The 15903-nt window shown below is 31.2% G+C and overlaps 2 protein-coding genes across 3 annotated transcripts; both read left to right on the forward strand.

Moving 5' to 3' along the window:
* The first annotated feature begins 199 nt into the window (after nucleotides 1-199).
* On the forward strand, nucleotides 200-2527 carry LOC123715325 (meiotic recombination protein DMC1/LIM15 homolog). Its single transcript, XM_045670290.1, has 5 exons — nucleotides 200-522; nucleotides 637-801; nucleotides 986-1088; nucleotides 1404-1571; nucleotides 2116-2527. Exons 1-5 carry the CDS (start codon nucleotides 200-202, stop codon nucleotides 2371-2373), a joined length of 1017 nt encoding a protein of 338 aa, XP_045526246.1. The 3' UTR covers nucleotides 2374-2527.
* A 296-nt stretch (nucleotides 2528-2823) lies between these two features.
* Nucleotides 2824-15678, forward strand: LOC123715504 (ethanolamine-phosphate cytidylyltransferase). Of its 2 annotated transcripts, none has more exons than XM_045670531.1 (8): nucleotides 2824-3280; nucleotides 3694-3944; nucleotides 4087-4153; nucleotides 4229-4306; nucleotides 6608-6764; nucleotides 10402-10590; nucleotides 12714-12872; nucleotides 14321-15678. In XM_045670531.1, the coding sequence occupies exons 1-8, from the start codon at nucleotides 3231-3233 to the stop codon at nucleotides 14495-14497; spliced, it is 1128 nt and encodes a 375-aa protein (XP_045526487.1). In that variant the 5' UTR covers nucleotides 2824-3230; the 3' UTR covers nucleotides 14498-15678. The 2 variants fall into 2 exon arrangements, with proteins under 2 accessions (XP_045526487.1, XP_045526486.1); XM_045670530.1 differs by having other exon boundaries at nucleotides 2933-3280; nucleotides 6605-6764.
* Nucleotides 15679-15903: the final 225 nt, after the last annotated feature.

The raw sequence follows: 15903 nt of genomic DNA on the forward strand, positions 1-15903 counted from the left end.
GTGCTTATTAAAAAAGACATCACTTTTAGGCGGGAAAGTGGAAACTGAACAATGCAAATTTGAGAAGAAAACATTATTAATTAAATATTGATATCATATCAATTGGTGTTATAAGTTTCTCAATAATAATATTTATAAATACCAATTACTTATTAAAATACATTGAAATTAAGTACCTAATCGCCTTTCGATTAGTAATATGATGGATCAAGCTCTTGATGAGAATATTTCCGAAAACGATGAAGAAGAAAGTTTTTTCCAAGATGTTGATATATTACAAAAGCATGGAATTAATGTGGCCGATATTAAAAAACTGAAAGGTGCGGGAATTTGTACTATAAAAGGCATTCAAATGTCAACAAAGAAAAAATTATCAAATATAAAAGGGTTTTCGGATACAAAAGTAGAAAAAATAAAGGAAGCATGTCTGAAAGTAGTCAGCCTTGGGTTTATGACAGCACTAGAAGTTAGTGATAGACGAAAACAAGTGTTTAAAATAAGCACTGGCAGCAGTGAACTTGAGTAAGAAGCGTCAGTTATATCATATACAAAATTTTATTTATTGAAATTGTAAGTAAAATAAATTTTTCTTCCTCAACTCCTATTAATATTTTTATTTAATTTTTACTGTTTTAGCAAGCTCCTTGCGGGTGGCATAGAGTCGATGGCTATAACAGAAGTATTTGGTGAATTTAGAACTGGTAAAACACAACTGTCACATACGCTTTGTGTAACCACGCAAATTCCTAATGGCAGCTATTGTGGTGGGAAGGTCATGTTCCTTGATACCGAGCATACCTTGTATCCTTTTGTAATTTATAAGTTTGAAACATGCTTATCAAATTTAAAACTCTAGCTTTCTCTCCTAACTTCCGCAAATAATTTCTAATTTCGATTCGAACTCAACTAACTAAAACAATTATTTCTTTTAATTAATTAGATTAATGTGTCATATACATAACATATTTCTTTAATAAAGAAACAGTCGCCCTGACAGGTTAAGACCAATAGCAGATAGGTTTAATTTAGATCAAAATGGCGTATTGGATAATGTTTTGTATGCAAGAGCTTATACTTCGGAACATCAGGTAATTTCTAGCCAGTATTACTTTTGTATAGTGGCAAATTTGAGTGCTAGTAATTGAAATTTTATTAAAAAGAGAAGAGACTAGTTAATGGAGACAGCATCTTAGCCATAGACAGATTTGCTTAGTTTAATACATAATAGTTAGTGCGTTAAATTGTAGTCCTTATTTCGTTTAATATATTAAGACATTGTTAATTAAGTCATTTTTGCATATAAAATACTAACAATCCTATACACAATTGCTAATAGATATAAAACTTGTCATATTTGAACGCGATATGCTTGCTCATAAGATTAGCTAAGTTAATTGTCGCAGGCGGAATTACTAGATTTTGTTGCCGCGAAATTTCACGAAGAGGCGGGAGTTTTCAAACTTCTCATTATCGACTCTATAATGGCCCTGTTTAGGGTTGATTTCTCTGGGCGTGGAGAACTAGCAGACCGACAACAGAAATTAGCTCAAGTTCTTTCTAGATTACAGAAGGTTTGTTACATATGTTGCATGATTTAAATATTTACTTATCGTATCACAACATTTCAAGTTTTGATATCAGCGCAATGGATATTAAGAAAACTTTATTGAAATTGCACAATCAGTCTAGTAGCTAGTCTTTCCTATACGTAATTCATGCACAAGTCAAGAAAATTATTGTAAGGAAACTGAACGTCTAAGACGCAAAAAGTTACAATTATATTAAGCAGAGAAGACCTATAAAGTAGTCTAGTAGAAGACGTATATAATCAGATGTCATAAACGACGTTCGAAGATACAAGTTTATATTAATTATGTTTTAACTTATGAGCAGTGGTAATAATTTTATCTCTTTGGGTCGTAGACAGCAATAATCAGCCAAGCGCGTGTTAATAATAGATAATAGCATCCGGGTGCATATTGCCTCCCAATTTAAGAAACCGGATATGATAATTTAAGGAAAATTAATCGCCATAATTCAACTTCCAATAATTAAAATTATTTGGTTTTTTATAAACGTTTAAATTGTATATTATAACTATTATTACTCATTCAGATATCTGAAGAATACAACGTAGCGGTATTTATAACAAATCAGATGACGTCAGACCCTGGGGCTACGTTATCGTTTCAGGCAGATCCCAAAAAGCCTATTGGGGGAAACATTTTAGCCCATGCATCTACTACAAGAATATCCCTACGAAAAGGTCGAGGTGAGAATCGTATCGCTAAAATATACGATTCTCCAGATTTGCCGGAGAGCGAAGCAACGTTCTCAATTACGAGTGGAGGGGTTGCGGATGCTAAAGATTAGACAACTGTGTAATATTTTTATAAACATTCTCTTCAATAAAAGCATTATAATAAAGCCGGAAAAGTTTTGTATACAGAATGACTCATTAATAGTTTTTACTTATAAGAACTTTGCACGGATTGAATAACGAGTATTATTTCCCAAAAATATCGGCATCGCATGTTAACAATTATATTGTTAAACTTGTGTTAATACATATTAAAGTAATATCCGTTCATTTTAGTTTAATTTACGATTCATTATTCTATATTCGATCTTATTCCATATACGTTTGTAGATTGTAGACGATAATTACATTACTTGTAGAGTGAGTGATTCAGCGCAGCGCAGTGATAACATTTTTAACCCTATAAAGAATTCAAGGCACACGTTGCGTCAAAGTCCGTTGAGAATTGCCCTCTCGTCATAGTGGCGTGACACTATTGAGCCAATTGTGTCCATGAGGCGTGGGTTAGTGATTAGATAAACAGCTACACACAAAGTCAATTTAATTTAATTGATTTAAGTTATTTTTAGATACTAAGTATAAGTTAAAAAAAATACCATAAATTGTTCCAACTAATCAAAACTAATAGAAATACTTACTTTTTCGCGGTTAAAATTTAAAAGAATTCAAAACTTATTTTATATTTCTATACTTACTAAGACTTAGTATAAAGTCAATTGTCAAATTGTAAATCGAATTTGACAATGTGTCAGTTCCTGAGTGAATTTACGGGTGTACATACAAGTCAGTGTTGTAAATTTAACGCAAATAATATATCGTATTTAAATCTCAAATTATAATAATCTTATATACAAAATTAAAAAAAAAAACTGGTCTGGTGTATACACCACCACTATATCAAAATAATATAATGGGTGAAAATAATGAAAAGAAGAAAATACGTGTTTGGTGTGATGGGTGGTAAGTCAATTTTTTTGCGTGTCTCTATATTGATTTAATAATTATTTTTAGCACGAGAAAAAATATTTGAACTATTATAAAGTTAGATGCTGTACACATTTTTAGAAATAAAATATATATATCTAAGTTTTTTATAAATTGTCGGCGACCTATTGTGCCGACGGGCCATTGATTCGGAAATTTGTTTTCACATAAATATATCGTATTTAAATTTAAAAAAATCTATTTAATCTAGATGCAGAACTTCCATAATATAAAACAAAATATTACCTTTAAAAAAATGAATTATATGATTATTGGTTATACTTAGCCTTAAATTATTTTTTAGGTATATCAAAAGTTAACAAAAAACAAATTAAGATATAATTGTACCACCAAACAATTTAATTCCAATTCATTTTCATTAATTTCAGCTATGATATGGTTCATTTTGGTCATGCTAACTCTCTCCGCCAAGCTAAAGCTTTAGGAGATGTCTTGATTGTGGGTGTTCACACTGATGAAGAAATATCCAAACATAAAGGCCCACCAGTGTTTACGCAGGAAGAACGGTACAAAATGGTTCGGGCAATTAAATGGGTTGATCAAGTGGTGGAGGGTGCACCCTATGTCACGACGCTAGAGACCTTAGATAAATACCAATGTGACTTTTGTGTCCATGGAGGTATGGGTTTAATTGCCTATATAGTTTTTACTGTTTTTTTATACTGATTTAATATTTGTTTTATATTAGAAACTGAATCATATTGAGTCATATATATTTAGATTTAAAAATTGTGTTAAATTTTATGTATTGTGTATTCCAGATGATATTACAGTTACAGCTGAAGGCATAGATACATATCACTTAGTCAAAACTGCGGGTAAATATAGGTAAATATTTTATTTAATTTACGTAACAGACTAATCCTATATAAACTTTAAAATATTAATTTTAATGTCTTAAAGGGAAGTGTCAAGAACAGCTGGTGTTTCTACAACAGATCTTGTTGGACGAATGTTATTACTTACAAGAGAACATTTCAAGTAAGACTAATTACCTATTTTCTGTTATAAATTAATAAACATCTTTTAATTGTGAGTTACATTTTCTAACACAGTTGTGTACATATTAAGTTTGCCTAGCTAAAAACTCTTAATTATATTCTTTCCTATTTTAAATTAAATTATGGTTTTCTTCCCAGTGACTTATTCTCTGCCCTCTTTAATTTAATCTTTTATATTCGGTATTCATGTTAAATGTTCAATAGAGATGGTCTCTGTAAGTCTAATATTTTTGTATTATGAGAGAGAAATCCTAATCAACAAATAGATTAGTATATTTTCTCTCCAAACTCCAACACAACAACTCCAAAATCCTATTTGACAATACTTTGGTTACTTAAGCAATATTCTGCGTGCATGGGACCTGTATTGATTTAAAAAAAAAACACCTTACTTCTATCTAATAATAATATCCAATGATCTATATCATTTCTCTCAATGAATGTTGATAATTATTTTCCTTGATAAGTACTATTATCACAAAGCATAAATCTTGGAGTATTTTATCAATGCAAACGTAATTCATATCTAAAGCTTTTATTGGAAAACTCATGACGCCAAAAGATTAACGATTCGTATTCGCACATTTTTATGGCATGTGTAAGTTTGTTGCCAGTCGTAAAAATGATGTATGTTTTCGAGGTAATTTATTTGCATAAAAAATATATTTCCATTATAAATAGAAAATAAAACACATTTTTAAAAGATTTAATATAAGTTACGATTTTTTTTATCGTGAATAGTCCTTCCTTAAAAACCGGAGGTCATAATGCCGGATATTGCATGATGAGAGCCGTGATCTATGGTAAAAATCATCAACAAATAACACTGATTTTTATATGATTTTTTAAATTGCGCTTCAATGAAATTTCTAAAAGGTGACAAATTCTCCAATATATCTCGGTTTATAAATTACAATTTCGTTCACTAATTAAACAGAATATACTTAACACTGTTAAGGCCAAAACAAAGTCTCGAGTTCATATTTATAATTTACTTCTTAATTTTATTGATAGTTTGGAAATTAATATTCTATGGGATGGTGTAGTATTCCCCTGCGTCAAGTCCGATATCTGTGGCAACAAGAACATTCTAGTATGATAATTTTTAAAATCCAGTAAAAATTTTAACTCTAAAAACACCATAATTTGCAGTCAATTATAGTTTACACGTAATTGCATAGTACTATTGATAACGAAGTATGGTTATATAATACGGTAATATTGTTTTCAACGATGTATTTCCATTCATAATTATTCTATTGTATTTTTTTACATCTATACATATTAAAGCGTTTTTCAGATTGTTATTTGTATTTGAGAATTAGTATCTTAAGCGTGTAACTTGTTGGCGTGCGTTCAAATCCCATCAAATGTTTTTCCGAACTGCAGGAGTGAAGGCTGCAGACATATATTTGTCAGTCACAAATAACACATGTCTGTACTTAAAAGATATCATAAAAACAAATTGAAACTAAGGCTAACATAATAAGTCATTATACCTATGTTAACACAACTAATACAAATAAAACGTTATCGAAAAATACGTATCTAAACAAAATAAAAAGAGAACGATGTAACCTTTGACACTGTTTAAAACACGATATCTAAATTAGTTACTAATAGTAACTACTTGATTAATTTTTAAATATTTACCGAGAATTGTAAACTCGATTAATCAGTGCATCTAACACTCACTTCTACGGTGGTTCCTCCACATCCTGTACATCGTGAGGAAGCCGCCATGTGGTAGACACAAATTTCATTGGTTAGACAGAAGAGACTAGACTTTATACACTCTGAAAGTCTAGTCTATGAAATAAAAATAATCAAATAAACGGATGCAATCTAGTCAAGAACCATATAGGGTTTTGATTGGATTATTATTCTTTTCATAAACTCTATTAACCGGCTAGGATTTGTTCGAGTTTTTACTCGTTTTAAAATATTAAACGGGATAAAAATATTAACACTTGTCGACACCATAGATGCGAAAAGGATGATCAATGGTGGTGTTTCCCTGTGTTAAAATATACCATTAAAATATATTTATTCGTCAACTCAACAGTTTCAAATAACTATCTTGTCACAATTTAAATATTTAACGAGTAAGACCTCCGGTGTAGCAGGCTCTTTCAATATTTAGGAAATGATACATGTGAACATGACTTAACTAATTTAAGTTATGTACGTTTATTAATACGACCATCATATTATTTTGGTCCTTAGACTAAAATGTCTTAAAACTTTCAGAAAAATAATAGTATTTATTACCTTCTAGGAGAGGTGACAAAGAGTACACGGTCGCACTAGACCATTCCTCGAATCTCGGCACAGACAGCACAGCAAGGTCACCATATACAGGCTGTTCACAATTCTTACCGACCACACAGAAAATCATACAATTTAGCAGCGGGTTGTCACCTAAGCCAACTGACAAGGTAAGACTTTTTGTACATAATATGCTATATACTATAGGTTATTTAAATGATATGCTTTTGACAAGATGAGCTAAAACCGCTGGCATGTATAGAGATAGCAACAGTGTTAACCAGTGGCTTGCGCGTGTAACTCTCATCCCTAAGGTTGTAGGTTCGAAACCGGGCTGGGCAAAAGTCGTTTTTTTTCTTCTATGCAAGCATGCTACACAATAACAATGAAAACATCGTAAGGAAACCGGCATGAGCCAAAAAATTACGGCGTATGTGACTGATGACCTACATGCCTATCAAAAAAAATATTACGAGATACGGAAGTATCAGGGCAAGATCAAGGATTGTACTACTATGTTTTTATAGAATTGAAAAAGTTCTTGCTATTATCAGTGATATATCTTCGTTAACTTAGGTACTTAAATATATTTAATGAATAAGACGTTATCTTTAGTCTACGCACTACACGTCGAGTTATGTAAATAATTTAACAAATTCGTGTTTATATCCGTTTATTAAATATTTTAAATACTTTTGAGTCGTAGATTTTCATACAAAAAATATAAATGTATCAGTGGCACTATACCTTTAAGATATATAATAAACAAATTTTAAAAACCGTGAACACCTTGGACCGTGAATTCGTCATGCATGAACACAAAAATCATGGACTTGGCATATTATTCAGTAATATACAATATCTTTTGTAATACATACTTAAAATGTTCTATATTTAACAATTTAAACAACATACGTATTATACATATTATAAGTAACATACAATTAAGGCTTTTGACGCTGGAATAATAAAAAAAACTGTAACTTGAGATATGGGTTCTGAAAACTAAGAACGAATATATTGGCATTGGGATATTGTACGGGCTTGGTAACGAGAATGTTATACAGTTAATTCTCAATAAATTCTCACTTGTCTGTTTCGATTCTCTCGATAATTTTTTTTCGGTACCTTGAAAAATACTCGATTAATTTAATAATATATATATATATTAATTAATGTTAAAGGAATAGTGCTCTTTGCTCTCAGTTCGGGCTGCTCTACTCTCTATAAGTTTTTATAATGTACAGACCTGTCAATTGTTTTTTTTTAATTTGTTGGACAATGGTAGACTGCAGTCGCTCACTCTAAAAAGATTACTTCTTTTCGAAATAAGAATGTGTGTATAATTGTTAATACATAATAATAATATAGAAATAATAACTCTTATTAACTTGAGTCCGCCCTCACCCTTGTGGTTATTTAAACGCTTGTTATTTTAAAATTTATCTCTGGTCCCTTAAGTTTCTTATTATCGAGAGTCTATGTATTTTTATTGTTAACTAATATATATGTAACTTAACTAATCTTGGGTTACATAACATACTTAATGTTTTTTTAATAAAATTATTTGAATACGGGTGCAAAGGAGATACGTTAAGGTTTTATATTGACTAGAATATTAATTAATGAGAGTGAACGTTAGTTTTTGTAGTAAAGCTTTCGAAATGTTAAGTTACAAATAAATTCCTTTGTATATCCGTTAATAAGATATATTGATTACATTATCAACAATCCGTTGAATTCGACGAAATATCAACGAATAAAAGAATCTTGCGCGTTATTTTGTCAAGTGATTCGAGGCTTAATCACCAGTGCATTCAGCGTGAGATTCTAGTTCCGAAGGGCATAGATTCGAAACCTGATCGAACCTGATCTGAACGAAACAGATCCAGGGGTTGTAGGGCCACTGTTTTTTATACAGTCTTGCATCCATAACTGAACTAATTATTCATAGAAATTTTGTAATTGAGCATTGTTAAATATTTGAAGATAATATTTGTTAAACTAAATATTTTAGCTGAGACGTTTTCTGCTTCTCATTTAACCTTCATATTATTTAGTAGTTGTAGTGCTCCGTAATTGTATGAATAAAAAAAACCTTGAACCTAGCTCGATAAAAACTAATACCGTACCGAACAAGTTATATCAGAGGTCACTTTTAATTTGCGTTTAATTTTAATACACGAGATTTATTTGTTAAATGATTTTTTCTTACAATTTATTAAAATGTTTCACATACACAGTAGACGTTCGATAGTAGTAACGCTTTTCACCGTCTACGTCGCCCCAGTGTTTACACGCAATCTATCGCACGAGCATTACTTATTTTAAATTACGATTAGGGATCAAATGATTGTGAAACTCATGCGCCCGATACTATATAATATATATAGATACCTTTGGTCAGATTTAACATCGCCATTAAGACCTCTCTAGTTGACTGTTTATAGGCCCGAAGATTGCTTAAAATGATATATAAATATATGTATATCATATATATTTCCTTTACCTTTATCTTATTTTTGCGAATATTCATACACATTTTTCAGATTAAAATTGACAAATGTTATCAATTAATCCATATTGATACGTGCGTAAGATAAGGAACGTGTATGTTTATTTATTAGACTTCCCAAAACTATAACTATACAATTTTCATTTACCTCGGCGTAGATGAATATACAACACCAACCTGATCGGTATTGAGCAGCTCTTTCGACTTCTCTGAAGGTCATTCCAGCTTCTTTCTATACAATACATATTAGCCGCGTATCAAAACAGTTATGAAATAAATATATTTAAAATGAAAACCTAATAAATATAGGCTTACTATTTTTTTTATTAAAAAATAAATGAATCAGTGACGCTACAACCTTTTTAGGTCTGGGCCTCAGATTTCTGTATCTGTTTCATGATCATTTGTCAATCATACAAATTGTCGACTTTTTGGGTTTAAGACGAGCCGGTTTCCTCACGATGTTTTCCTTCACCGTTCGAGCGAATGTTAAATGCACACATAGAAAGTAAGTCCATTGGTACACCGCTAGGTATTGACTTCAGGGATGAGAGTTGCACGCTGAAGCCCCTAGATCAGCTCATTTTGCTGCTGCATTTTTAAATAACTATGTTTAAAATTGCATTTTATTTATATCTCATAAAAGATATGTAAATGCATACAAAAGTGAACAAGGACGCTTGCTGATAGTGCTGGAATTGTATACAAATTACAGTATCTAATAAGGAAACCCATAAATAGTAATATGTAGATTTTCATGGTAAGATTCTTGATAGAATTTCTGGGATTTATGGTGGGAATCTTACAGACTACACCAAAAAAAAACGAGCCCTTACTACTTCCATTTGAGTTACAGCCAGCGAAACAGATATTACAGATTGGTGCAGTACCACGTAACATTTAAGAAAGAAGTTGCAACCTTAAAATTGCAAGGTATATTAAACATTGAAGGGGTCGGTATCGTATGAGGATTTACAGAGTAGAAGTGCTCGTAGCCTTTGTGCTATATTTTGCGTGGTTGGAAATGTTCGCGCATGTTGTAATACTATAATAAATACCTAAAAACTTCTGCGTATCTTACAACTCTTGCCAACTTTGTCGGGAGTTATATTATTAATAATATCGATTATTTATAAGTAGACAATTATATTTCAGTATCAATTGAAGATGATTTTTCTTTGTTTTTGATAGAGTTATGAAATCGTTTTATCGTAAAACAAAAATATTATTTTTCTATAATGAAACAGCTAAGAAATGACGATTATAATCTTATAATTAAAAAATAATTTCAGGTGGTATATGTAGCAGGTGCCTTCGATCTATTCCACGTGGGTCATTTAGATTTCTTAGAGGCTGCGCACGCGCAGGGTGACTTCCTGATTGTCGGCCTTCACACTGACCTTGAGGTGAACCGCTACAAAGGATCCAATTATCCCATTATGAATCTCCACGAACGTGTCTTATCTGTACTCGCTTGTAAGGTAAATATGTTTTTAAACTCTGCTTACTGTCATTGTCAGTCTCATGTTCAGTCTAATTTTAATTAAAATTAGTGGATTCTTATTTTTTCTTATTCTAATTTTATTTAGTTAGAACGTCCCATGGGTAAAAAAATATGTTCAGTGTCTGCTCTTAAGAATGTTTTTGATGAATGTTTGTATATAAAAATATTTTAAATATTTTTAAATTGCGTATAATCAAACTACAATGAAAATGGCTCCAGCTGTGATGCGGGTCTAAAGACAGGGGATTTCGCCTTTTGACCTTTAAAATATTTTATAAGATGAGATGTCGTTACGTTCTTCTATTTTTTAATAATAAGTATTATAATATTAATAATAATAATAAGTATTGTATTTTAAATTTGTAAAATTACTTTACAGAAAATTACCTTTAAACAAATAAAACTCAGTGGACAGAAAAACTGTGTCCAGTTTGTGTTTCCACCACACCAACTTCTTTTCCATTTAAGATTATGTATATGTAGCAGTAAAGACAGTTCATTAAAAATCGATTTTCAATCAAGTAGCTAAAGTTCCGTCAGACCAGTGAGTGAACGAAACGTTTAACGAGTTTCCTAAACGTTCTTAGGCAACCTAACCTAACCATGTACAATAATACAAAACACTGAATTTCCAAGCTCTCAGTTCTTCGCGATCACACCGAAATAACAATAACAAATGAAATAATCCTGGCGGAGTCTTGTTTTACCATTTTGTTTTCCATTGTTAATCAACACGCTGGCTTTCGGTCAGACAGATAGCTTTCGACATTTAATTAACTGTCTAGAGATTACATTAACTCTCTGATTTAAATACTTTGCTACATATACAAGACAAATAAAATAAATAAATAATTAAAACGTACCATTAGTGCCTTTATCAACACAGTGGTGTAACCAGGCAGGTCTGGGCATGCCACCGGCCCCCGACCCAAGAGGCCGCGAGCTCAATTTTTTTATTTCATTGTAAATGTATGCAGATTTCCTCACGTTCCCTTCACCGCAAAGTTAGCAATGCAATATGCATCAGGCTAGCGTGGTGGCTACAGATCATTCTCTTTTTCTTCTTCTTCACCTCTTGCCTAAAAGAGGAGTTATTATTGTGGTATTAGTGAGACATATACAACGTGTAATTGAGTACGCGGAAAATCAATTAAATCGAAATCAAATTAATCTGAGTACAACGTGACGATTATTACTGATACTCCAATCAAAATGGGCCCCAGATGACATAGTTACGCCACTGCATCAGCAGGTCATATATTTGTATTTTATTTATCATGAAAACAATATTAATATACAAACAATGACAACTGTTCTATTGTTAATAGACCGTATACAAAATACGGTCTATTAACAATAGAACTGTGTTGTCTAAAACGGATATATTGTTCAGATAATTATGATTAGTTACAACTAAATTATTAAACGATTTTGTTATAATATAAATCCTAAACTATTAAATTGGTTACGTCTAAATTAAATAAACATATATATGTACAAAGAGATATATATATTTGATTTAAAATATATTTAGAAATAATGATTTCCACATATTTGTTACCTGCCATCTGTGGACGTTTATGATCTATAGTTCAATTAAAAGTTGTCATACCTTTTTGAATTTAAACAGGTGATATAAGATACTTTTTTAATGTAACTGCAGATCATAAACTAACAGATTACAAATATAGAATATATTTTCTAATAATATTTTGAATCTATATACATAAAATTCTCGTGTCACAATGTTCGTTCCCATACTCCTTCGAAACGGCTCAACCAATTCTTATGATTTTTTATGCATATTCAATAAGTCTGAGAATAAAGAAAATTACCTAATTAAATTAATAATTTAATTCTTAAAAGGCCAGCAACGCACTCGCGAACCTACTGGCATTGAGAGTGTCCATGGGCGGCGGTATCACTAAACATCAGAAGAGCCTCCTGGCCGTATGCCTCCTACTTTATATAAAAATTACAAAACCATCATCATCATCATCAATTCGGCGTGTGGTGGTCGATTAATTTCTTATCATTGAAAATCCTACCCGATAAAGAACATTGGATCAAAATAAAGTTTATATAAACTATTAATTCCAGTATGTCCATGAGGTGGTAATAGGCGCACCATACAGTGTGACAGCTGAGCTCATGGAACACTTCAACGTGGATGTTGTATGTCACGGCGCTACGCCTATCGCATTGGACGCGGACGGCTCAGATCCCTATACAGTGCCTAAACAACGGGGGTGTTTCAAGGTAACATATCAGTTCCAGTATTCTTTACTCAATTTACTATGAACGAATATGACATAGTGTTAAGTAATATATAGCCTTTGGTGTACACGAGTACTATTAATTTAAGCTATGTATTATTATTATAAACTTATAATTATTTACATAATTTTACATTTAATTTTTTTTCCGACGTTTGCACCACGCACGCTGTAAAGCACACGAAACGGTGGAAAATTTTTAAATTATGTAAATAACTACTAATTTAGATAAAACTTTGATGTTTGACACTTTGATGTTTGTTTGATGTTGACAGGAAGGATAAAGATTTAGAGGACTTTGTGTAGAAACAAACTGATTGGTTGTTTTAATAGTGTTACGAAGACGGGTCGACTGCAATGTTTCTAGATTTTTCCACTGGTTAGAGAACTTTTCAGCAGGCTGTAATATGATTTCTGGCCGTTTCAGGAGAGGGTCAATCACATATTAGAAAATTGTAATTTCCATAATGTTACCCTAGTTTTCAGGAAGCTGAAACCTTTTTTCAGTCGGTTTCAGAACATGTGTAGTAGAGTGGTGAAGTTTTCAGGAGACCCGTTTTCAGGCGTTTTCAGGCCTAGGTATACCCCTTTGTTGAAGGAATATTCTAGACCGAACTTTCTAGGTGTGCGACAAGGACGAAATGATACGAGAGAGGGAGAGAAGATCACAACTTTCTCGAAACTAGACTGAGCACTCTAGAACGCCGTACGGCAAGGACGGAGTAACGTGCGAAAGAGACAAAGAGTGCGGACGTTCTAGAATTGTGCAATCGCTACTTAGTAGCAAGCCCGCCTAGAGAGTTCTCGAATATTGTTTAGAATTATTCCCAGGTATATATAAGCGAGCCGAAACGCGACTAGTCACTTTAGTTTTGAATGCGATAACAAGAGAGAAACACCGAAGCGATAAAGTGCGAATAAAGTGAATACAAGTGTTAAAGTACAGTGTGAAGTGTGCATAATTTAAGTAATAAGTGATTGTTTTTGTGTGTTATAAGTGTATCTCTGCAATTAATTCGTGCTCATAAATTCCTCATTGATTACCAAGAAATAAACCCTTGAATAAATCCATGGCATTTTCTATCCAATCCCCTAGCTCGTAACAATAGTAAATAATGTATCAAAAAAATCTCTGGACTAAGTACAGAATAGAGGCTTATTTAATTTATTCTTATATATATATTATTAGTGCTGACTTTTTTCTATGTATAACCAACTACATTACAAAAAAACCCAAATTCACGTAATGTATGATATTTGCTAAATCTGTATATAAATCTTTTTTTCAAGAGTGTTCAAGTGGATTTGTGCATGGTTTAAATTTACATTTAGCGTCCGCTAGAACTATTAGAATCTAAAGTTAGTTCTGCGCACTAAGATTTTTTATAAAAATTAGTAATATTGTCAGTAATTTTATTAAATAATTTGCAGATTTTGAACTCTGGCAACACAATGACCACAGAAGATATAGTGCAAAGAATAATTCGTCATAGGCTTGAATTTGAAGAAAGGAACACAAAAAAAGAGCAAAAAGAAATGGCTGTATTAAAAGCAGCAGCAAAGAAACAACTAAATGGCGACTGTAAGACAGCTAAAACAGTTGTATAAATCCAGTAATATGCATAAATAAATGTTGAATTTCAATTGAAATATTATAAAAAGAATTCGTAGATGTTGGTTAGAATACTTAGCAAGATATAATACTACTTTGAATTCTCGTTTTGAACGTTTGACGTCTTTATTACCTATGTTTAGGCCCATTTTACAATGCACAAATGGTGTTAATCTTGCTTTCAAGCTTATACTATCCTCATACCTTACGTCAATGTTACGTCAAACTTGACATCTGATAGATGTCTACTCGAATAAATATTTTAAGTAAAATTTTAGTTAAAACAAAAAATCATTCCATTTTTTTAATTTGTTTCTTTTTGCATTTAATAGTAATTTAATTTTTGTTCTTTTTTTGCAGCTCTCTCTCTTTTTAAGTTATGTATTTGGTCAATCCTCAATTCGGTTTTACTTATACCCAGATTTGCAAAGAATATATTATTCATACAATGCAAAAGCTGAAAATAATACTGAAAGGAACATAAAAGACGTCATACGAAAGTCATTTAAATTTAGTGATACAATTTTATCCGCCAGGCCATTGAATAATCTTTAATTAATGATAAAAATTCCTAAACAAATTGCCAAATTATGATATATTTCTATGAGCTATAAAATAATTACAATTATGAACTTCTTATCATTTATGAAATTGAAACATGACACAAAGTCAAGGTATGGTAAGACAGAAATAAGAGTTCTTAGTCCGACATCTGTAAGTCTGAAACATATTGGATTTAGACATTATATGTATGTCATAGTTCACCCTAACTCTCGTTTCGAAATCTTACCCTTAATATCTATATATTATATTTTTATAATAGATAAATAAATCTATTTAATAAAAATATATTTATTTAAAATAAATAAGTCATCCAAATCATTAAAAAATAAATTTTATTGGGGGTACTATGTTTTCAATTACCCATTTAGTGGTAAGACCACATGCCAGTTATCACCAAATATTAATATAGTACATTTAGTTTATGCATTTTAAATTTTTATTACTCTGTCATACATTATTTTGTAAATATGTTTTTGTTATTTTTAATATTGTAAAAATTTGTATATTACAGTTAGATATGGCTGATAGTTATCATGGCTATAATACTTGGTGCAGTCACCTTTTTAATGTTATTTATATTTACATAGATTATTCAATTAAATTATCTCACAGAAATCTATATATTTATTTCTCCTTAAGTTACACATAAATTAATGTGTCCCACCCCTTTTAAGATAGAGTGTACTATACACCCAGCAGCAATGACTTTGTCTCATAATCGAATTGACGCAGTGTTTAAAAACTAGAGCTATTTATCCATTAATAAAAGGATATAGTTTTGAAAAATCAAAGTACAGTGATCAATATAAAGTTAATGACAAGATACAAAACTACAGAA

This window comes from Pieris brassicae, chromosome 10 (genome assembly GCF_905147105.1).
Source record: "Pieris brassicae chromosome 10, ilPieBrab1.1, whole genome shotgun sequence".
Taxonomy (NCBI): Eukaryota; Metazoa; Arthropoda; class Insecta; order Lepidoptera; family Pieridae; genus Pieris; species Pieris brassicae.